The following is a 23672-nucleotide window of genomic DNA, read 5'->3' on the forward strand; positions in this document are numbered from 1 at the left end:
CAAGGTCAATTCTATTTATAGATTCGAACTTCTCTTAAACCACAAAAGAAAGATTTTATTTTACTGGAATTAAAGTCACACCAGTGGCGTATCCAAGGGGGAGGGGGGGGGGGCAGGGGGGCACTTTGCCCCCCCCCCCCCCCGGCGGATATTTTTGACAATTTTTTTTGTCAGCAATGATTTGAAGTGTTTATAGAGTTCTTCTGACATCAATCCCACCAAAGAAAATCCGCTCAACAACCATTACACTGCGGCGGTATTGTCCATATAATAATATAGTAAACATAACAATGGTATTAAGTTTTGAAGAGCGCCCCCATTTGGAAGATGGGTACAAGCCCCCCCCCCCCCCCCCCCCCCCCCCCCTCCCCGCTTTTTGATTTTACGGAGGGCAAGTGTCCGGAGAAAAAAACATGTCTACATTTCGGCGCGGATGTGCGGTTGCCCCCCTGACATCAAAAGCTGGATACGCTGCGCTGAGTCACACCCTTAATTTCGGTTTTATAACAGAGCAAATATTATGTCATCAAAACTTAGTAAGATTTTGTACCAATAGTCTTTCTTTACAAACATTTAAAGAAATTAACCCGTAAATATTTCGTTTATTTGAAGGTGATTAATTCTGACTATTCAGTAAAAAGATTTGCTCATTATGTACTCGTGCTGGGAACACATTTATTTTATGCATGGTTATAAAAGTATATTCATAAATGCCTTAACAGTTAACCCATTCGTATTGGTCAAGAGCCCGTCACGTGGCTGGTCTTAAACACTTTTCCAGTGTCACATGAAATCCAGTGTCTGTTACCGTGTTGCTGGTTGAACCATAGAGCTAGGTTGAACGTTCACAATCCTCACGCAGGCATGCGTCATACTACTAGTGAGTCAGTATTTCATGGTCCCAAATTTACACTTCACCGGCCCGCGTAATTTTTTATTCCTAGGAGGGTTAGGGGCAATGTCATGAATAATTCATGTTTATCCATGAGAACGGACAATGACATCAACAGCATTGTTGTTAGTTACTCAACTAGTTACAATACATTAAAGCATTTTAAAGAACGGTTGTCGTCGAGCTACCACAAAGTAGCCTAGTGGATAGCGAGATGAGCTATGGATACAAAGATCCCTGGTTCGAATCCACGTCGTCGCTGCTCATTTTCATCAGCTATTTTTCTTCTCCAAATTTATCACTGAGATAATTTTAAATTAAGGGGAAAATAGAACGAGAACCTAAGTCTTGCAATGATTCAAAGGAAAAACTGAATTATTCATGATATTGCCCCTAACCCTCCTAGTAAAAAAATTACGCCACCGGCCCAGCTGAATCCATGCGCACGCCCCCTTGCGCAGTACGCGCCAATCCCCTTAAAGGGGTTGTTTACGTGCGCGCGTCAATCACTATATTAGGAGTTGTTCACGACTTCTTGCTAGAGGCACATTCCATAACATAGCTAGAGGGGTGGTTCGAAAAACATGAGTTAAAATTGATGAACAATTTAAATCGTTGGAAATTAATAATTTTATTTTTCGGCATGCATCCAGACTCTAACCGGTCTTAAACACAATGTTTAAAACCGGTCAAGCACATATTTTATTCCCTTATTAAAACAGCAGAGACTCGTTTCAATGCTGGCATGACTGTTATTTATCCTCAACCATTATTGGATTAATTAAGTTGTAAAAATATACATGGTTAAATAAGATTTGAAACTTTGCATGGTGGTAGTGTAAACCACCATGTAGAAAAATATCTTTTGAGAAATTGTGTGAGAAAGTTGGTTGTGAACTCGACAATCCCATCAGTGTGCTCTGATCCTGAAGACAATCAGGGCATACTGATCGGAACGTCGATCGAGTTTTAAAACCAACCGGTTCTTTCAGAACTATACACATCATCTCAAAGGAGATTCTTCCACATGGTGTTAACGCAAGCCCTCACTAGTTTATAGTTACTTTCGGTAAAGTTTGAAACATCGTCAAAATAATAGTATATAGAATATGAACTTCGAAGTACACCTTGTAAGAGGTGTCTCTGCCTCAATTAAACACCCTCCACAACATTTAATTTGCTCAAATATCTGTGAATCACAAAAGTGATTAAGTATAAAGCGTTCATTTGCATATTGTGCATATCGTCCTCTATCCCGGGTGGTGAGCGCTCCCATCTACGGCCAAGGTCGCATGGGCGGTCTTCCGGTTGGTTGGGGACGAGGTCTAGATGGCCTAGGACGACCTATTAAACAAAACAGGGGTTATTAAAAGGTGATTATTATGCATGTTCAAACGTCGGAACAGAAATTGTTAAGACATCGATTACATGTAGCTTGAATGCCATTCTGCAAAATGTGGTGACATCACATGCATGCATGCAAACTAGACATGATAACCCTAGCCTCACTATAATCCTTCAGTAACCCATAAAGTTGTGCAAACTACCAATGATGGGTCAACAGTGTGTGCCAGGAGGAGCCTTTTGACCATCAATACCATCTTGATTCGGGTCGGTATTTAAAAGATGAGCAGCGAAAAAAACGAGGCGAATAGAGCGGAGACTACGCAAGAGATACAGTCATGAACAGTGACGGAGCCTAGCCGTAGGGCGGCGGGGGTGCAGATTGCAACAGGATAACTGGATGGAGAATTTAAAAGCAAAACAATGGGACAGAGAATTTAAAAGAAAAATCGGGATGCTGATAGTAGCAAAATCGGGATGGTGGAAATTGGGTAAAAAAAATTCAAAATTGTATTTTGCAACGGGCAAACATATGACATGGCTAATCGCCTGGTCGCGATTGACTGCCATTTGCAAGTCGGCCGAACTTCTTGCTATTCTTTGCAATTTAGGCAACGCGTTTGAACAGAGAAAATTGTAGAAAGATAGTTACCGTGGTGCCAGTCATCGTGGTCGCCATGATGGTCGCCATGGTCGTGGTCGTGGTCCCAATCCGGACGGTCAGTGTTGCCGCCATGATGGTCGCCATCTGGGTCAGGACGGCCGCCATGATGGTCGCCATGATCGTGGTCGTGGTCCCAATCCGGTCGGCCAGTGTGGCCGCCGTGATGGTCGCCACCATGCCCAGGCCGACCGGGTTTGCCGCCATGATGGTCGCCACTTGGGTCGTCATTTTCACCTCCGTTGCTTCCAGTGGGTGTTGGATACAAAACATCACCCTTTTGTGGCTCATGCTGAAAAAAAAATAGGATTCACAAAATTAACCCAATCGTACCACTTCGTATTTTAATCCGATCAGTGTCGGTGTCGGTCACCGAGTCTGAAAACCAAAGTCCACCAATTAGCATCCCCAAATATTTCATTCATAAATACCTAATACAGTTTACCAATTCCTATTGGTCGAGAGCCCGTCACGTGGCCAGTCTTAAACGGATGATAAAGACATGGCTGGCTTCGCCTCGGGTAATATTGTCACCCATTCAGACTCCAACAGGTCTTATACAAAGTGTTATAATACCTCCCAAACACACATTTATTCCCTTATTTAAACCATTGCTATGACGTCACACTATTGTTAAAAGTGTGGATTCGGAACTACGAATCTGTTACGCTGGTCACAAAGTGTGGATTCGGAACGAAGAATCTTTAGTAAAGTGTGGATTCGGAATTACGAATCCACACTTTGAACACGTCAGACAATTGTTCTCAATAATGAGCATTAATAGGACCGTATGCGTGAAAATTTCCTTCCGAAATTACCAATGCATCTTCCCTGTCAGATTCTCCGCCGTCACTGCAAAACCTACTTCGAGTCAGAAAGAAATCATCGTCTGAACTATCAATTTGTCGACGGAAGGAGCCGGGACAAATGTTGCAACCTGACGCCACTTTTTTTCTCCATATATCATCTCAATGAAGGGCATTCATTGCAAAAATGATGATAGACATGAATCTGGGACTGAGAAATATTTCCAATATTGTTAGGAAATACTTTTAAAAAAATTCTTGACTCTCCATAGACTTTGTACACAATCGCGGAAGTGGCGTCAGGTTGCAACATTTATCCCAAGTCTTTTCATCTCCACTCACCGTTAATGCCAATACTTCTTTTGACGCAATGGTTTAAGTCGAAGAATACACTCGCAAGTGTGGATTCTTAATTTACGAATTCACTCGGCGCTTCGCGCCTCGTGAATTCTTAAATTACGAATCCACACTTTCTCGTGTATTCTCCTTAACTTAAAACATAATGTAAAAGCTTACTTGATGAGCGTCCTCACATTCCGAGGCCCAGCACAGCGAGCCCATGCTGTAGTAAACACCAAGAATAGCACCAGCTGTACCCAGGGCAATCAGTACCCCGAGAAAGATGCAAATGACGGCGCATCTGCGAGAGCAACATCCGGTCTTTTTTACCTCAACTTCGGAATCGTTCTCCTCCTTCTGTATATGTTTACAATGAAAGGGTACGAACCTTTTTAGTGCATGAAAAAAACACAGTATTATTGTGTCTTTGGAGTTTATTGTCTTAATTGTGTCGTAATAACGGATGGAAGCTTTGAAGGAGCTAGGACAAATACGAGCATATCTGTTTCCTCGGCAACTTGTACAACTTTAATTTGAAGAGCTACACAGGAGGCAGTGGCGTGAATCTGTGCCGGGGACTGGGGATGGGGGATGACTAACATCATACCAATTCCGGCCGTGGATTGCTGGACACCACATGGCACTAGGAGGCGCTGTTCACGCTACAGATGTACATCTTAGGCCCCCCAAAAAAGTCTCCGGTTTCTGGTATGCGCGCGCGTCGCCGTAGCCATGCGCGTCGGCAAAATGAAAAAGTTTTTTTTTAATGAAAGATGATGTCTCAAAACCGCCAAACTCACTGGTTTGAATGGAATCCCGCTGCTGCACAATTTTAACGTGTTTTTAGATTGGGTTATGGTCGAGAATAAGCTTATGTGGCCTCTCTGGACTCCCATATATTTGCAATAGGTTTAGTTCGGCACCATTTGCAGTCATCAGCCGACATTTGAAGCCAAAAAAATCAGGTAAAAAAAAAAAAAGCCGCATCGCCGCACCACTTTTTGGGCAAGCTCCATACCAGAAATCGGAGACTTTGTTTTGGCCTTATGTATACTTACTCCCCTTAACCTTACATGAAAACGGCGCATTTAAAGCTTTTGTACTTTTCCCCCCTTTTTCAGTACTACTGAATACATTTTGCTTGTTGGGAAGTTCGAAAAAATGCCTCAAAATCCGCCCTTTTTCTTGGCGGGGGGGGGGGGGGGGGGGGGGGGGGTCTCAACACGAAAAAGTGTGTGTGGGGGGAGGGGGGTATGGGGGGGGGGTTGATCCAATGGATTTACGCCCCTGACAGGAGGGCACAAACATCGGGAAATTATTTACATGTGCTGATCCATAGCTAGCAGACCTATGTTCTTGAAACACTGTGGTACCAGTCTATGACTGAATGGTATGTAGCACCCGATGACTACTAAATTGCGAGCAAAATAATGGATATTTTCATCTACACAACGTTATTTGTTATTTTATTATTTACCAATTTTAGTCCAATGTTCTATAAAAACTATGGAGACCTAAATTACCTCTACACATGACAATAGTGCTACCTATATAAATGTATGTTTGATATGGGTCATTCTTTAAAATTGGGGTGCACTTTTTTTCCTGTCCCAATACATCTGACATCATGATCGTAAACTTCGGATGCAATCCTCAATGCAGTCATCCTCCAAGAGTGACTGGTGAATAGCAAACTACCACCTAACAAAATGCAAAATCGTTGGACGGTCATTCTTATCGATACTTGAATGCCAAATTAAAAAGTACCAAGGTAACAGGGACAGCTAAATCGTGACACTTTTGACCTTAAATTTCAGTAAAAGTTGCACTTTTTTTTTTAACACATCCTGGCTTCAGCTCCAAGATATACTTTGCTACATTGTACATGTCACTAGGTCTATCTTGGGCACAACATTATTTTGTACAATAATAGAGATGTAACGTATATTTCCTCTATCAAGATAAATAGGGTATATCATTGGAAGGTGTGTTTTGTTGCGTGGATCTCCATTATCTGGAGTGAGAGTATATTAAAAAGAAAGACTGTACTGTTTCGAGAAATAAAACAGATACTTACGGATGATAGCTGCACCTCCACAAAGTCCCCATGTTCGTCTATCGGCCAGGCAGGTTTCTTCACGTGTTCCTTACGGCCATCCGGGTCCGTAGCATAGACCGCTAGCTGTACCATTTTTTTGGTCTCTAAAACTTTAAATGATGTGTTCCTTTTCTCTTAGATTCTCAAAAGAAGCCGTCTGTTCTTGTGTCCAAAACTAAGCTAGCTAGCTATGTGAGGGCTTGGTTTTATTCTGAGTAGACTACGTCACAATAGGAAGCTTTGATCCGTGAAATCTATAAATAGATCATTATTCCAGCCATAATTATGTAACTTATGTTTGGATTTTGGATTAAGAAACGTTTCAAACCCCATTATCTAGCGAGGCAAACATTCGTAAATGCGTTGTCATTATTGACGTAGCGGCTGTGGCGCTGTCATTGTTAGCCGTGTTAGCCTTTTTATTAGGAGCTCACTAAGTGACAAAACCTAATCTCGACCACTCTCACCACACCACACCTCCAGTTTAAATTCCCCAGATGGAATATTTTGGAGGGCCACCAACCAAGTACCAAGTACTGGGAGACTCCTAAACAAAGTGTAATTTTTTATGAATATGGCAACAATGTCATGCAGCAACACACGTATGTCAAAGTCCTATAGAAGCTTCAAAACGTGTAGCCGATATCTGCATCCGTCTTTCCTGGTAGCCATGGTATTGTTGGTGTTCAACAAATCTACGGAGGTACATCCCCCGAAAGCAGAAGTCCTTGATTTTATACACTGAGGGATTTTCCCTGGGTTTTTTTTTTTCGCGATTAATGTGCGGTACGATTAACTAAATGTAGCTTTTATATAATCGGTTAAGAAATGACGCTTGCGCAGTAGGTACACACTCCGCATTACGTGTGAGTTGTTACCTCCGCCAAGGAGGTTATGTTTTCATCGGATTTTGTTTGTTTGTTGGTTGGTTGGTTGGTTTGTCTTGGAACAAGTACGAATCGATTAGGTTTTGGAAGTGATCCGGATCTGGGTCTGGATCCAGGATATTTGTTTAATAGGATTCTTCACCATTTATGCGAGTATTTTCTTTGGGGTGAACTGACAATATGGCGGGGAATTATTAATCCTTGGAGGAGCTTTGCGCTCGCTGAGTTAACCAGAGTGTGATTCAATCTGTAATGACATTTTGTATATGTGTGTGGCATGGCTCTCTAACGGTTAGGAATGCATATAGGCTCGAACGTGTAACCAAAACTGCTGCTAAGGTGATTGGTATGGATGTTGGAGACCTTCGTGTCATCTTTCAGGAGGTAACATTGAAAAAACTCAAGTCAATCATGCAGGACCCCACCCACCCAATTCATCACCTGGTAACTGTGCAAAAATCTGGGAGAGTCAGGCCTCCACGTACAAATACACAACGTTTTAGAAGATCATTTTTGCCCAACTCATGCCACCTTTTTAATTCCACTTTTAAAAGATGATTTTATCTTTTTAAATAAATCATGCTTCCCCGTACAAATACACAGCGCTTTTAAAGAGATCTACTTGCCCAAGTCATACCACATTTTAATTAATTAATTATCACTTTTAAAGATGATTTTATCATTTTAAATAAGACCGTATAATGGTGTACTCGTTTGTATTCATATTGTGTTTGAGTGTGATTGTAAGCTGTTTTGATAAATTGTTGTGGATTTGTCTGGTCTTTTAAACTGTTTTGAACACACGGGGTGTTGATTTTCATGTTTTTAATCATGATGGTTAATAATAAATTGAATTGAATTGAATTGAGTGCTTTGTAGTTGTTTTATGGGTACCGCGGTCCACGGATTATCTTTTTCAGCCGGAAACAAGAATCGGCGCATATCACTAGGTTCCAGTTTACATCACTAATCAAGTGAGTCGTACTAAATTTCGAGCAGTTTCCATAGATTTGTGCACAAATATGGATCCGCCTATCAGGCTTTACCTCACATCGATTATCTAGCTCTATATGAACATAACGGAACTTAACAGTAATTATCTATTATGCTGGGATGGAAGTGGACTATTTGAAAAGTTCTTAAACTAGGAAATGGTAGGAATTACAGCCCTGCCTGTATGTCAGTAATCGTCAATATTTGCTAGTGATTTAGACTAGATTGGGAGATCCTGGTACGATGGAATTAGGCCTGCACCTATGAGGCAAAGCCGGTCTCCGCTAGTTTGCATGTTGTATCAAAGAAAGACCGCTACAATGATTTCGCTTTTGTTCGTAGAGCGAGCTTATCTCAGTGGGTAATTATAATATACAGGGTGAGTAAAAAAAAAGCGGAACCCAAACCCCAAAAATGATATTTCATTAATAAAAAAATATGTAGCACCGAAAACAATGACTGGAGAGCCAACTTCATAAGCTACTTTTAGATGAAAAACATACTGAAATTGCTCAATCTGTTCAACAAAAAAACTAGCACCATTTGTTTATATATGAAATATATTTTTGGGGTTTGCGTTCCACTTTTTTTTTTTACTCACCCTGTACCTTTGATAGTCGCCCTGGTGCGAAATCGGTATGAAACAATACGCTGAAGGATAATGCAGCATGTACAGCGCGTCCCAAAATACCCACATTTTTGTTGCGGCGCGGAAACAATAACCGCCATTTTGTATATCATTTTAAAGCTTGGAATCTGAACTTTGTCCCGGACGAGTATTGGTTTGATATCTAAAAGAGTTTTAAAACTATTCGTGTTCAAATAAAGCTGTCGAAAACAAATTCAACTGATTGCAAGGAAAATCGACGAGGCGGTACATCAGTCACACTTTGAGGCCCCTTTCTGAATAGGTACATACCTGCACGTGACTTTCAAAATTGATCTTGAAACGAAGAACAATATTGTGAATTCATTAAAGGTGTAGTCTACTTGGATCAAAAAGAATAGAAAAAGAAAGTAAAAGGCAACGAGATCGTCACATCATGAACATGATGAACCATTTCCACATTTGATTGATATTCCTTGAAATTGGTTGAGTTTGTTTTTGGCACGCCTTCATTTGAACACGAATCATTTCAAACCCCTTTTGAATATCAAACCAACACTTACCAGGGATAAAGTTAAGATTCCAAGCTTTAAAATGAATGATGATATAAAAAATATTGGCGGTACGTGTTTCCGCAGCGACGCTAGAGCCTCGCAAAAAAATATGCTGTGGATGTTTTGGGACGCGCTGTATATTGCGAGTAAAGCCATTAATAAAACAATATATGGCCATTCCAAAAAAGATGAAAGAGAGGTGAAAAGGAAACGCTTTACAGAATGTGTTGGTGTATTTATATTGGCTTTTATTTCTTGCTTTATCTTCACAAATCGGCAACAGAGGTCGAAACAATAACAGAAATACTAGGCTAAGTGCATATTTTGTTTCAAACTACGTTTAGCGATTTTCAACATCTTATATTCCATCCAAAGAAGTTTAACCCAAGTTTAGCTACTGGAGTGACCTTTCGGGTCGAAATAGGTACTGACTTGGTCTTTATAGTCAAGTCTGCCCTTTGTCAACCAACATTCCAAAAAAAATTGTTAAACAGATCTTACCCTTAACAGTTACACAATAATGCTCAATACAACTTCCAAATCTGGATGCGAACAATCAAACTAGTAACAAAACGACAAATTAGGCTGACCGAGGTATGAGTGCTTATTAAAAGGGACATCTTATTGGAGCCACAAAAGTAAAAGTACTCTAATTTAAGCCGAAAATGTTGTTGGGGAACAATTTTAACAAAGTAAAAAGTATTTAAACAATAAAGACTTTGCTTCATTAAACTGTGCATTGATGGAGACGAAGGTACACTGAGAGGTACACATAGAGAATTCCGGGTTCCCAGGGAAATCTTGAAATGATATATTCCATGACTTTTCCCATGACCTTTTCCTTGCAATATCAAAATTCCATGACTTTCTATGATACCAGTAGCTCTAAATTCAAGGATTTTCCAGGATTGTCCATGACTGTGGGAACCCTTAAAGCTATCTGCATTAAATTGGGAAAATATCAACAAAAGTGAAATATCAAAACAAAAATGTCAAAATTAATGAGGCCACCCTCCAGAGTAAAGTGCCCAATGATAGGGCAATGATCCCTCACGCCATCTCCTCCTTTAAGTTGGTAAACCCCACCCCTGAGGCCGTGTACGCAATCTCACCGGTTGTCTCACCCTGTGTGGCAAGGCAAAAGTCCAACATGTTAGAAATAGCCTTTTAACTGAAAACACTTTTAGTTGCTCGGTATCAAAGTGGATTTACTGCTATCAGTTTAGTAAAGCTGGTGCAGATATCTTTTTGCCCTTATAGAATCCTCTGGGGTCAATTTCATGGCACTGCTGAACACATATGGAGAACTTTGCCACCCATATGTGCAGAAAATCAAAGCCCTGCATGCTCTGCGGTCACACACAACAGTGCACTGACTCGGAGACCTTCACAGCCCCACTGCGTAGACCGGACTATACATAAACAGCAGGTCGATCCTCAGAACAAAAGCGATGTCTGATTTGACAAGAAAAGTGCCCCTTGTTCTTCTCAACCAATCTAAACAGTTGTTACATGAATGGAAAGCTTATTGTGTTATCTTTCAGAAACCGTGCGAGGTAATTGTATGCGACCGGGTTCACACGTGTGCTGTTCGAAGAAGTAAACCCGCACCCTCAAAAATCGGGGAAATGTGCCGTGACCTCCATAGGAAACGCGAAATTTTCACTGAGTTGCCCGTTTTTCAATGAAAAAGTGCACATAATTATTCGCCTTTGATCATGAAGAAATTATATCCATGTGAAAGAGGAAAATCTGTATTTTGTGATGCGATGCGAGGAAGTAAGTTAAACCAACACACTTTCCGCATATTAACGGAAATTTGCTCAGAGCGCCTAGACATGAGCCAGTCTTCCCACGTAAACATAGCTCCACTAGTGGCCAGTGAGCAAATGCTCCCTAGTTCTCCATATGATAGCAGAAAAGTTGTGCTTAATTACTACAACAGAAAATAGTGTTAACCTTGACCACTATTTCATGGCACGGATGTGCTAATAGTTGCACATGAATGGAGATTTTGATTGTCAGTTACATCAATGATTTCAGCAACTTTTTTCTCTGAGTTAAGTGTGCCGTTTGTGTGCTTACTGCTTACAGTCTTCATGAAATACACAGAGACCCGTTCTGTAAGCACACAAATTGTGCTTATTGTGCCCTGGATTTTAAACTAACATTAGAATTTATCTTAGTGACTCTAGATGACATAGCATCATTGAAGAATAAACTGTAATGTTGAGTATTGCCTGTCACTGACATTAACACTTAACAATACTTACAGGCAGGCCTGTGTCTTTTTGATTGCTGTATGTAGGATTGTCAAGTCCTGAAGGCACAGATGGATCAGCACTTACAAAACAAAAACAAGAAAGAACATTAAGGGCCAATTACACCTTCACATTTCAGATTTCCACAATATTTTTTCTAACTGGGTGAGTTAAAAAAAAGACACCGAAATGTCGGGACTATTATTTTAGTGACGTTCTGCATGTAGCACTTTCAAAATGTAGGATATGAAAGCCCAATGCATAAGCTTTCTTTTAGTATAAGAATCATTCAAATCACTCATAAACTTTTCAAGTTACGTGAACAATTCAGGTACATCCCTGAATCGTTTTGCTGAAAGAACACTTGCATTTTTGGGATCCGTGGACAGAACTTTAAATCAGTGGTTTTGTTTAAAATGCCATAACTTGAAATATACATGAGTGATTTGAATGATTCTTGTACTGAAAGAAAGCTTATGAATTGGGCTTTCATATCCTAGATTTTGAAAGTTTTAACTTCACTAAAACAATGGACCCAACATTTGGGTTTCGTTTTTTATTACTCACCCTGTATTCTGTTATTTTGTTAAAGGTACAGTACAATGTACATGGGAAAATTTGCTTTTTCGTTTGAAGCAACAAAATAGCTCAAGATCTTAAGAAGGGAGCATTACAACTAACTTGTTGAAATTTCAGCTCAGTGGATGCTAAACATTTTGGGGAAAAAAAACCACAAAAATGTAAGCACAATTTTTTTGGCCTCGTTAGTGGATTTTGTTGCTAATAATGCATGTAAAGAACAGTTCCTTGGGCACATGTTCTTAAAACATACCTCCATGATTGTGTTGTTTTTTGAATGATACCATTTCAGGCAGAATAATTTCACAGGGAATATGGTACCAGTCTTGTATTCACTTGAGCATATACTTTCTCATTAATTAAATCGCTAGGTCTACGTTTCCGGAATATTTTATTTTAGGCTCCAATGTTTTTCCCTGTGGTTTTTCGGGGTTTGTATGAGTAACATTTCACACCAGCTAAAGAATTTGAGAAATCTACTCACGATTTTGCAGGTTTCCTGAATTTGACAAAGTACACAACAAGGAGGACCAATCCTAGAGCTATGACGACTGAGAGTATGGCCAGGCCAACAATCAAGCCGGTATTACTGCTTACACCTGTCATGCAAATCAACATAAAAGTAATGCAAACAATGAGAACCCTTTTAAGCAAAATAAAAAGGTCTCCGGTTTCTGGTCTGCACGCGCATCACCATAGCCATGGGGTCAGCAAAAGTAAAATGTTTTTCTTTTTTTCAATGTAAAACTCACTGGTTTAACTGGAATCCTGCTGTCGCACAATTTTAACAGTGTTGTAATTTTGTAGTTGTGCATCTGGAAGCCAGACTGAGGTAGTGATGGTAGTGTATCTGGAACCTGTAAACGCTTTTTAATTAGTGCAATAAGGGAGCAGACTAATGACCAGCCTGGCAGCTCATGCACGATGTCGCTGTATGGTCTGACGTTACCGTTTTCTCTGATTTTTCTCTTGACTATCCAAATTTCCCGAAAAATGTTGGTGTCGGTTGAGATCGTAATTGGGTGCAGAATTCTCAAGCCTTATGGCCTTACTGAGGTCACCTCAAGCTCCACCCTGAAGGATATTTTTGAGAGTTTTAAGAGGATCAAAACATCATCTGCAATATTAGCCAACATTTGAAGAAAAAAAAAGTAAGGAGAAAAAAAACGCGTTGCCGCACCACTTTTGGGGCAAGCTCCATACCAGAAACCGGAGACCCTTTTTTTGATTTAAGCATGTAACACCCCTGATTCACTGCAATATGGACTACATTACAGAATACATTTACCAAACCAAATATTCTGTACACGTGGCTTATGAAGCACACAGAAAAGACAGCAAAGATTGAACGATAAACACTGAGAAACTTATAATTGTTATATTGTCAAAGTTTGTGCCCATGCTAAGCTTTTACAAGATGATATTGTGTAAATATTATTCTTACACTTCATCAGAAAACATCAAATACACAAAACCTAATAAGTGAAGAGGTTCAACAGAGTAGTCAACTTACTTGGATTATAATTTTCTTCCGGAGTTGTTGAGTTTATCGCTGCAACGAAGCAAGAACACAAAACTCAAGGTTAAAAAATGTTAATATAAATAGAAGATTACAAATTATATATTCTGGATATTATTGTACTTTTCATTAGTAATGTTATTAAAACCAAACTAGATGGAGTTTTACAAGAAATTTGTGTCATCTTTTCTGGATATGAAGCACTACTTTTAACAGCAAGCATTTAAGCAACGGTTGGGTTCAAACATTTCATGAAGCGGTGTTTTGGAAGAGAGAAATACATTTCCCACCAACTTTGTATTGAAATAGAAGTTCATTTCAACTGTAACTCAAACGACAAGATATAATTATGTCAGTTACATCAAACTAATACTTAGTGGCTTTAAATTGTGAAATGGGAGGAATATTATGGAATAAAATCTGGACTTTTCCATTCTTCACCTCATTAAACAAAATAGTCTATATTTTACCTTGCGATAATATTCCTCCCATTCCACTCTAACCCACTCAATATTTGTATACTCTGGGCTCCGTGCACAACTGACCCAACAACGGCCAGAAAAGGAGAGTTGTGGGTGACCTAGACTGGTTCCCGATCCATCCACTGCATATTTCGAATGTATCCAAAGTTATTGAGGTGGGGATTAGGCTCGGAGACCATTGCAAGTTGAGTTTGAAGAGCCAATGACGCCTGACGCTTACGCGAAGATGCCTGACGCTCATGTGAAGACGCGGTGGCTACTTTTGCACATTCAGGAAGTCGTGTGTACTTTGCGCGTACCCTGTGTGTCCCATCCACAGAGCTCTCAAAAGAGGTAAAAACGCGCCCTCTTTTGTTGGCGCATGGATCCCATAGTCTTCACCTGAACTTGCGTGTAGCTGATGATGTAAAAAATCAGGAAAATTGTTGCATTCCTGTCGTAAATATAGGAATCAATTGAAATGACAAACAGTTGGCACTCACGGCAGACAAAGCCGTCTTTGCGTTCATCATACAGGTCTGTCGGGCAGTCCACATCCCCGTCACAGAGCCACGTCTTAGGGATGCAGACCTTATCAGCAGGACAGAGAACCTCCTCGTAACCACAGAGACTTGGGATCTCTATGGGAACGGCTTCCTCTGTAAAGAAGAACAAGTTGGATTATACTTTCAAAGCATGCAGTCAGTAGGAGTCAGGCAAACATCTGGGAATTAAGAACAAACGAGGACATTTTAAAGTCCACAAACACTTTTGTGCAGTATTTTTTAATTTGTAATGGCATTCATGACAAGAAAAAACAATGAAATAAGCGGATCCGAGGAAAAGTTGCACGGCTGAGGAGTTTAAAGTCAGGCAATCTGTAATCATAAAAATAAAGAGTTTAAGAAATGGGTTTGGGAAAGCAAAAATAGGCCCCCAAAAGAGTAAACAACAACAAGTGGACGGTAATTTTAGCTTCTGACAAGAAACACACTATAGGGACCACCTTGCATCCGTCACGTTAGCATTTTGACAATGGTTGTAATTTTTTTACAGTACCTGAAACCACCCAAAAGTTTTTGAAATGTGAATGGACATGTAGGCTTTTAATACATGTGATATGTGTTGAATCATTTCCCTCTTTCTTTCTTTTTTAATTTTTAAAATCACTCTCAAATTTCCATAAAAAATGGATGGAAAAAGTTACCTAAGTTTTCCGTCCACTTTTTGACGGAAATTTGAGGATGTCAAAAAGCAATATAAATAATCAACTCAATTTATCTTTAGCGAAAGGCTGCATGTCGTTTCATGTGTTGAAATTCTCCTTTGGTGGTTTCAGGTATTTAACAAAAAAATCACAACCTTTGGAGAAACCTGCTAACGCGATGGTAGATAAGTGGCCCCTTTATTGTGTTTCTTGTCTTCTGTAATGGTATTTGTTTTATTGTTTTCTTTCTAATAATATAGTGAAAGGGATATGAAGATGACTATCTTAACCAGTTTGCCCCGGGATTATTTTGACAAGAACGGAACGAGGCGCGGGATAATTTTTTACTTGACCTCAAGCCAGGTGGGTTGAAGCCATCACCCTCAGGCAGCAAACTCATATTTCCGGCCTCGCTCCCTGCATGTTTATCCGTCATCCGTTCCAAATACCTCAAAACCTCTGCGTGTTTACACGCACGCTTACATAGGCATAGAAGTGGGGTACTTCCTTTGTTCTTGTGTACTAAAATTTTGCAACGTCGCAAACTTATGTCAAAATGCTCTTATTTTAGTTAATTTCCTGGGCTGAAATTCGGACTTAATATCCCTTTTCTTAAACTCTTCCATTTGCGACACATCAACCCACCTTGGAAATTCCTAGTTTTTGAGTAAAATCCACATATCTATTTCGTGAAAAACTTGTGGGGTACCAAAATGGAACCCCGCAAGTCGGTGGGCATTCCTTGTGCGGTACCTCCCATTGTTCCGGTACCCCACAAGGCAGTGTTTGTACACGCACGTCATCCTGCTCAATCTGGTTAAATGATGCTAGTCATATTCTTCCTTTTTAAAAAGTTAATAGAAAGAAGGAAAATGATCCAATGATGATTTATGGCAGGATCATCTGCTTACCGGGTTTCCCACAACTTTCCATGAATGTGACATCATCGATTGCAATGTCCGAGAGGCCTGTGCTGTCCACGATCCCTTGGAACACGACCGAGAAGTTGTTGTTGTTGGAGACAAAGAGACTGCCATAATTCCATTGATTTCCCTGGGGGCCGGTGGCCGTCCACATGAGGGTCATGTGACCATCTGATGAAGCTGACTTGGTATACACCTGTTAAGATTCAAATCAACAAGTAGTAAGTAAATCTGTCACGAGCCAATCAGGCCGGCATTTATCTCCAATTCCTTTGGCATGAAACGACTGAGGATATTTCTATTCCCCCTGGATGGGATGCAAGTCTTTCACAGGTTACTCCCCACATAGGGTACCCATTCATAGTTCTTGGTGGAGAGAGGCAAGTAAGGGGTGAAGCGGCTTGCCCAAGGACACAACTTATGGCCAGCAGCTGGATTCAAATCCCATGACCCTCAGATCATGATTCACAAACCCAAGCCACTGGGCCACACCCTCACCACAGACAGAGATATTTGGTAACTTGGTATATGGCATATCCAAATGTTCTCATTTTATAATAATGAGGAACTGTGCACATTTAAATATTTCAATAACTAGGTATGAGTTCGAACCCCAATGGGGATGACGGTGATTGTGTTCTTAGGCAAGGCACTATACTACAGTCCTCTCTTTTCACCTGGAGATATACATGTGAATGATTACCTGCTGGTAAAAATTTCCTGGGTCTCAAGTATGATTTAACCGATTCGGTTTTACAATCGTCTTAGGCCAACAAAAAAATAGTCAGTGTCCAGCCAGACCAAAGTTCCAGAGTTGATGAGGCAAATCGTGGTGTTTTTTTTTTTTTTTTTCATGCATGGTTGTACAGTCATCACATGACACAATACCGAACAGTGTAGGAATTTTCACTCCACAAACAACGGACAAGGAAATAAGTGGCATATTTCATGTATTTAGACAGGCTTTAATTCACAATCACAATTGCTCACATTGCATGTCATCGTGTCGATACGTGTGTAGTTGACTAGCCCCCATTGTTGTTGATCAGCTGCCAGCAACTTCGTACCCATGGTCTACTATCATTCGTTCAACATCAACCTTGTACCGGATCGATCACTGGGTACTGGCTGTCCACAAACATTTGAGGCAGTGGGGCGCTGTTGTAGCCTAAATTGACGTGCACGATCAAAATCGATGCGCGTGCTGACCAGAGACCGACTATATTTTTTTTGGCCTTAGTTTAATTTAAAAAAAAAAGAAAATTTGTAGAATGTGAGCAAGGCTGTAGGGTAAATTGAGGTGACTGACCTGTAAAGTCCCAACGTTTGTTCCCCACATATGATACCAGAATCGCATCAGGCAGACACTGCTGCTAGCCGGGAAGACAGGGGTAGCGACCCGTGCCATGTCATTCTGCCTCCGACCAGAGGCTTCAATGAAGAGGAAACTGCCTACATATCAACAGCAAAATAAATAAATAATCACTATGATAGACCTTTTTGGCTGAAAGACTGGGGTGTTAATAAGGGGGTAGGGTTGTATCGAGGATAGAAAACGATCAGTATATAAACAGCAGTATCCTCATGCAAGCACATGAACACTTTATTTCTAAAACGTAATATACACCATTTTCATTTAGAATCCCACTCTTTATTTATTAATGTGGTGCTTATAAAGCACATCATACCAAAGGTCTCAAAGCGCTTCACAATTATTACCCCTGTTCATCAGGCCATGAGACCAGTTTTTGCAGCAGCTCAAGATCAGCGCAATCTGGTCTCTACCTTCACAGGTACCCATTTACACCCTTGGGTTGAGAGAGGCAAATGTACAAAAGTGTCTTGCCCAAGAACACAAGTACCATGTCCCCAGTCAGGGTTCGAACCTACATACCACGGCACGAGTTGAATACCGTAACCGTTGGACCACAGCACTCTGGCTGCCCAAAGTCAATTTTGATGGCTGTTATGTACTGAAACACAATGTAAGAATGCAATACAGCAAAAAATGAAGTTTAAATACAGCTGTTACACTGTTCTTATTCTTCAAACGTTTTTTTTTTCTTCAAATGGATACATTGCGTCCACGGGGCTCTCAAAAGTGGTAAAACAGCGCCCTCTTTTGTTGGCGCATGGAGCCCATACCCCCCCCCCCCCCAATGGTATTCACTTGAGAACAAAGCCTATGAGCAAAGTTTGTTTGACTTATAAAGCCTTACCACCGTCCGCATTATGGTCACTGCTCGGTCCCGTTTCACCAGTTGGTGTACTCTGACCCTGCGACCAATCAAAATCATCGTTATTCAGCTGGGTCCAACCGCAGGCTGTCGCAAATGGGTATTGGTCAAAGTTGCAGTCTGCGGGCTGTGGTTCTGCAAAGAAAACATTTGCAAACAAAATAAAACTTAAGTTTGTTTTATACACTGATGAGTCAAAGTGACAAGATCTTTACATTATCCCCAACTTTTCAATATGACAAAATGACTTCTGCAATCTCAAGCAATCTTCTTTTTCCCCTAGTTTCAAGATTTCAACAGGTTTTTTGACCAACTTAAGAAACAGTTTTGTGCATTTACTATGAATCGTGGGTGTGCTGGTACTATCACCATCTTCATTTTTCGTGCAGTATTTTGTCGTTATTGTAATGTCAACATTTTAACCTATATCTATGTGAATTCCCTACCCTGCCTTCTTTCCATGACATTTCTGTTGCTATTGAACATTGCCAAGTATTCTGACCAGTCCAATAACATAAAAAGTGGAGTATCTGTCATACACAAAAGGGTTCCAAAGTACCCTACTAGGAAAATAAACCTCTGCGATGTAAAAGTCAACACACAGACTGCCCAAAGTAGGCCACATACAAAAGTTTTTTGTCTGGGCTTTTGTAAAAGGGAAGAGGCGTCCCTTGTTATTTTCAAAGATGGCAGATTTTCCAAGATGGATTCTTCCATTATCCCCACTCTTTTGTTGGTACTTTTGTCAAATCACCCTTGGAACTTTCTTATTTATAGCTAAAATTTTGCTGGACACACATGAAAAAAATATACTCAGATGTGTGATTATAAAAGAAAAAGCAAAAGGAGGTGTCCCGGATAAAATGAAGCTGGCAAGGACAAGAAATTGGTATTTATTTGTATAAATAATTCACCACAATTTCTTTCATCTGCACCATCCAGGCAGTCATATCCGTAATCGCAGACGTGGGTGAGAGAGACACACTGGCCGTTACCACACGTGATCTCCTGGTCTGAGCAGGGCCGGGTGAAACCATCTGCAGGCAAGACACCAAACAATATCGAGACAATATCAACCAAAAATACTTAAGACTGAAAGTATTCATAAGATGGAATTTGCTTTGGTGTGATGTAAATTCAGGGTTTGCCCTTCACTGATGTATAATCACAGTATGCTCAGTGTGTTACCTCCCGAGTGAAAGTTAGAAAAAAAATCATTCGGGTGGGACTCGAACCCACGACCTCCGGCTTTTTTGTGAAGACGTCTTACCACTGGACCACAAAGCTTGCTAAGATCAGCTGGCTATTTTGTTTGGTTGTTCAAATTTAAAGTTCACACGTGTCAGCAAACAATAAGTTTAAAGGCATGTACAATTATTAATTTGTTTTCATGCATTTTGTCCTTTTCCAAGAATAACAACACTCGAAATGCAAAGAAGAATGTTCCAGACCTGTTCAAGTTTCAGCTGGTATTTCAATTTTTCGAGAAGCTATAGTGAAAAAACCATGCATAACTTTTGATCACGAAACATGATTTCATCCATAGCACTCTTTATTTCCGAAAATCAGTCAATTGACTGAATGTTGGAAATCACATAAATTGCTTGATTTCTCCTAAATGACATCCAGACCGATTTCACAGGTGTTCTGTACAGTACGATCTTTAATCCAAGTAAGCTTTTTTATAATAGTTTGGTTGGTTACTTTTGGGATAAATGCAAATAATCCAACATGTCTGTTATATACTTTCACAGATGACTTTGAAGCACTCCTTACCGTCCCTGCAGTTCTCCAGAGTGACGTCATCAATCGCGATATCGCCGGTTATGGTTATACCTCGGACAGCCTCAATGATTATGGCAAAGTTTTCTTGGTGTCCAATCAGGAGGTCTCCAGTGGACCGCCATTCGTTACCTTGACTACCGGCAACGGCAAACAGCTGCGTAACCTGGGTTTGGTAAACCAAGTCAAAAAGGTTGATAGATAGTTAGTTGGGGTGCTGTGGTCCAATGGTTACGGTGTTCGACTCGTGTGCCGTGGTACATGGGTTCGAATCCTGACCGTGGGAACATGGTGCTTGTGCTCTTGAGCAAGGCACTTTACCATTATTGCTTCGTCCTTCGGATGGGACGTAAAGCCGTAGGTCCCGTGTGTTGTGTAATGCACGTTAAAGAACCCAGTAACACTTATCGCTAAGAGAAGGGGTTTGCCCCGGTGTTTCTGGCAGTGGCTGCAATATGCGCCGCAGCACCTTGTACACCCTTATAAGGTGCTACATAATGGGTCTCACATCTCTCATAAACTTGATTTACCTTTCTTTAATAATAGACATATCTCCAGCGCCTTGAGTACCTAATAGATGGTAGATACGTGCGCTATATATAAGACTCCATTATTGTTATTATTATTGGTTAACCAGCTATCAATTCCTGCATTTTGTTCTAGGGAATTCAGTTGTTAATTTGACTAAATAAAGGCAAATATCAAATTTTCATATTGAATGTTGGATTATTTAGAAATGTTTGAAAGTTAAAATAATTATGTAATACAAGTAACAGGGCTTTGTGAATAAATTTAAAATATTGGTAGGTGTAGATTGCCAACAGTGACAATTGACAGTCAGCGTTACATAATGAAGTTACAAGAAACAATCTTTGCTGTGCAGATTGGAAATGTTTTTTATTGTCAAGATATTTTGGCAAAAGAAAAAAAAACGATGTGATGTAAACTACACTAAATCATCATTATTGTAGCAGTTCAGCAAATCAAATTACACAAACAGAAGCATCATTCTCAATAAGAATATAATAATATAGTGCTTGTATAGCGCTTTATACCAAAGGTCTCAAAGCGCTTCACAATTATTACCCCATTTATACTCCTGGGTGGAGAGAGGCAATTGTAGTAAAGTGTCTTGCCCAAGAACACAAGCACCATGTTCCCCGTCCGGGTTCGAACCCACGTACCGTACCATTGGACCACAGCGCTCCACGAGAAAAGAGGAATGTTGTTTCAGCACTAACGATGGTTCAAACTGAACCGTCACTGTGAAAAACAGGTGTGAGCCAGCTATTGGGTCCATGTGTACCCTTGGTTATGCTAGGAACAGGTTTTTTCCTGTGACCTGCATGTATCCTGTGGGTCCTATGGATTCTATGCATGAAACTTTCAGGGAGTTAGCTGTACCTTAACAGGATTTTTTGGGGTGTTTTTCCCAGCACCAATGGATGCAAAACATTGTGCAGGTCAGTGGACCCGATCTGCTATAAATTAATAGACAATCATCACTCCGTTTCATACAATTACAGCAAATGCAAACGGTATACATTAAACCTTTATTTTTTTTTATTTTTTTATTACATGTATGTCACATCTGTACTTTGGTTACCTGTCCGTTTGCCTTGATGAAGACACCCAGTGATCCGATAGTGCTGCCTTTCATGTGATACCACAGTGACAGCGTGCAAGCATCCCCAGAGTGTTGGTAAGTTAGTGATTGTAGGTGAGCTTTCTCCTGGTCATCACCGCCGATGATGCCTGATGCTTGGCTGGTGTCTACGTACATGTAGTAACCTATGAGCAAGTATACAATCGAGGACTATGGTCAACCACTGTTTGACTAACTTCCCATCCGGCGGGGCCCTGCGAGAGATATCTATGGTATTGTTAGAATTCGTAAATTGTTTAAAGTTTAAACAAATTAACTTCATGTAAATTAGGCCAATGGCCCGCGATCGTCCTGCATAGTCCCCTTTTGTTGCAACAAACTTTTGTTCCCGCATTGGGACTTGGCGCTGAAGTCCAACCCACATTCCTTACCAGTGGAATGGACATTGGAATTCCCTTTCGGACTTGAAAGCTCTGGAATTTCGCCGTTCTTCGGATTCTGAACTGGAGTTTGCTGAGGTGTGATCAAGGGACTCGCTCTCCGGTGATGCCATGCCGCCCGCGACCGTCTGCCTTGCTGAGGCCGCTGACTTGGCCGTGCCTTGCCTATTGCCGTCTGCACGGGGCACGGTCCCATGGTGTTTGACGCGATAATGTCACTGTACACCAATACTCAACCACATGTGTGCGCACATCTTCAGGTTGCACTGATGAGTTTGAGTCACAACACTGATCTGGTGTTCTCCAGGGAGACACCATGGGCGTTTTCGAATCCCGAACACTCGGGTTAACCCGACACGAGAACAGCGGTCTCGAACGTGACGAACAGACCCGAGAGGGCGTTCGCGGATCGATTTTTTCACTCCCCGGTTGATGGAGGGTTCGGCGAGGTGCAGCTTGAACAAAATGGCGGACTGTGCAGATTCGTCAGTTGTTTTGTGGGTTTTTTTTTTTGCTAATACCCTAATGATTGGAATAAGAATACCATTATAGTGCAGGTCTGCAATTTTATCCCCGCATGTCCGGTTTTGCAACAGTCGTCCTCGTTCATTTGGAATAGGCCTAAGTACAAATTCAGATGATTGTCGGCCATTTAATTTGCATTGCTTTATATCGATGCGACACGCACCCGTGCGTTTGTAACAACCAGCTCAAGAACATGTTCTCGTGTTACACGCATGTTGTCAAGAACAGGGATTCGAAAACGCCCCATGGCGCCCTACTTATTTGTCATCGTCATGGACTACATCCTACTCATGTTGTGCACCCTTGAAGACAGGTAGACTCTGAGAAGACATGCAACATTTCAACGTATTTGTAATACCTAAATCTGTTTCTAGTGTGTGATCAACAGTAGGTCCCGTATTCAGGTTCTCAGTCTGGTCTCCGCTGGCCCGCAACCAGTCCAGGTTCTCCCTGTAGGAATTTTTCCAACCGCAGGTGTCCGTCTCAAAATCGCAGGTATTTCCTGGAATCATAAAAGATATGTTTTAAAATTTAAAAAATGTATTTCCAAAACGCAATTTGAAAAAAAAAGTGAAAGATTTGCATGGTTATTTACACTTACATTTAAATTTATTTCATTTTTTGGGATACATTTGTTTCAACAATTACAAACAATAACATTAAATACTCAGAAATACACAAGAACACTTTAGACAAAACAAACACAGTATAATATTTAACCAGCTCGCACTGGATCACCCAAAAGAAACATAGTTTCTGTCGAGGGGCTCTCCAACTGATTAAATATGAACTTTAAAAAATATAAACATATTTGATTTTCACAATTAAGAACACTGAGGTCTGGCTTCATTAGGAACAGCTTTATACTACTAAATGTACCATTAGGGAGACACGTTATCGTAATTTCTTCGATAATAGGGAGACACCGGTCATTAGGGAGACACATAACTG

The 23672-nt window shown here is 40.7% G+C and overlaps 2 protein-coding genes across 2 annotated transcripts in view; both read right to left on the reverse strand.

Annotated features, from left to right (window-relative positions):
- Positions 1-1624: 1624 nt before the first annotated feature.
- LOC119725945 (alpha-amylase 4-like) lies at positions 1625-6578 on the reverse strand. Its single transcript, XM_038197566.1, has 4 exons — positions 6120-6578; positions 4220-4399; positions 2889-3189; positions 1625-2236 (listed from the first exon to the last, which is right to left on the reverse strand). The coding sequence occupies exons 1-4, from the start codon at positions 6231-6233 to the stop codon at positions 2169-2171; spliced, it is 663 nt and encodes a 220-aa protein (XP_038053494.1). The 5' UTR covers positions 6234-6578; the 3' UTR covers positions 1625-2168.
- Positions 6579-9399: 2821 nt separating this feature from the next.
- LOC119725946 (MAM and LDL-receptor class A domain-containing protein 2-like) overlaps positions 9400-23672 on the reverse strand; it is a 65940-nt gene continuing 51667 nt past the window's right edge. The window contains exons 27-38 of the mRNA XM_038197567.1: positions 23080-23223; positions 21757-21941; positions 20145-20316; positions 19283-19405; positions 18351-18503; positions 17441-17583; positions 16120-16327; positions 14505-14660; positions 13535-13573; positions 12506-12620; positions 11455-11524; positions 9400-10306 (exon numbers count right to left, since the gene is read on the reverse strand). Coding sequence (XP_038053495.1) covers positions 10232-10306; positions 11455-11524; positions 12506-12620; positions 13535-13573; positions 14505-14660; positions 16120-16327; positions 17441-17583; positions 18351-18503; positions 19283-19405; positions 20145-20316; positions 21757-21941; positions 23080-23223 — 1583 coding nt within the window. The 3' untranslated portion in view covers positions 9400-10231. The remainder of the gene's footprint in view (positions 10307-11454; positions 11525-12505; positions 12621-13534; positions 13574-14504; positions 14661-16119; positions 16328-17440; positions 17584-18350; positions 18504-19282; positions 19406-20144; positions 20317-21756; positions 21942-23079; positions 23224-23672) is intronic.

Source organism: Patiria miniata, unplaced genomic scaffold (genome assembly GCF_015706575.1).
Source record: "Patiria miniata isolate m_02_andy unplaced genomic scaffold, ASM1570657v1 HiC_scaffold_19, whole genome shotgun sequence".
NCBI classification, from domain to species: domain Eukaryota; kingdom Metazoa; phylum Echinodermata; class Asteroidea; order Valvatida; family Asterinidae; genus Patiria; species Patiria miniata.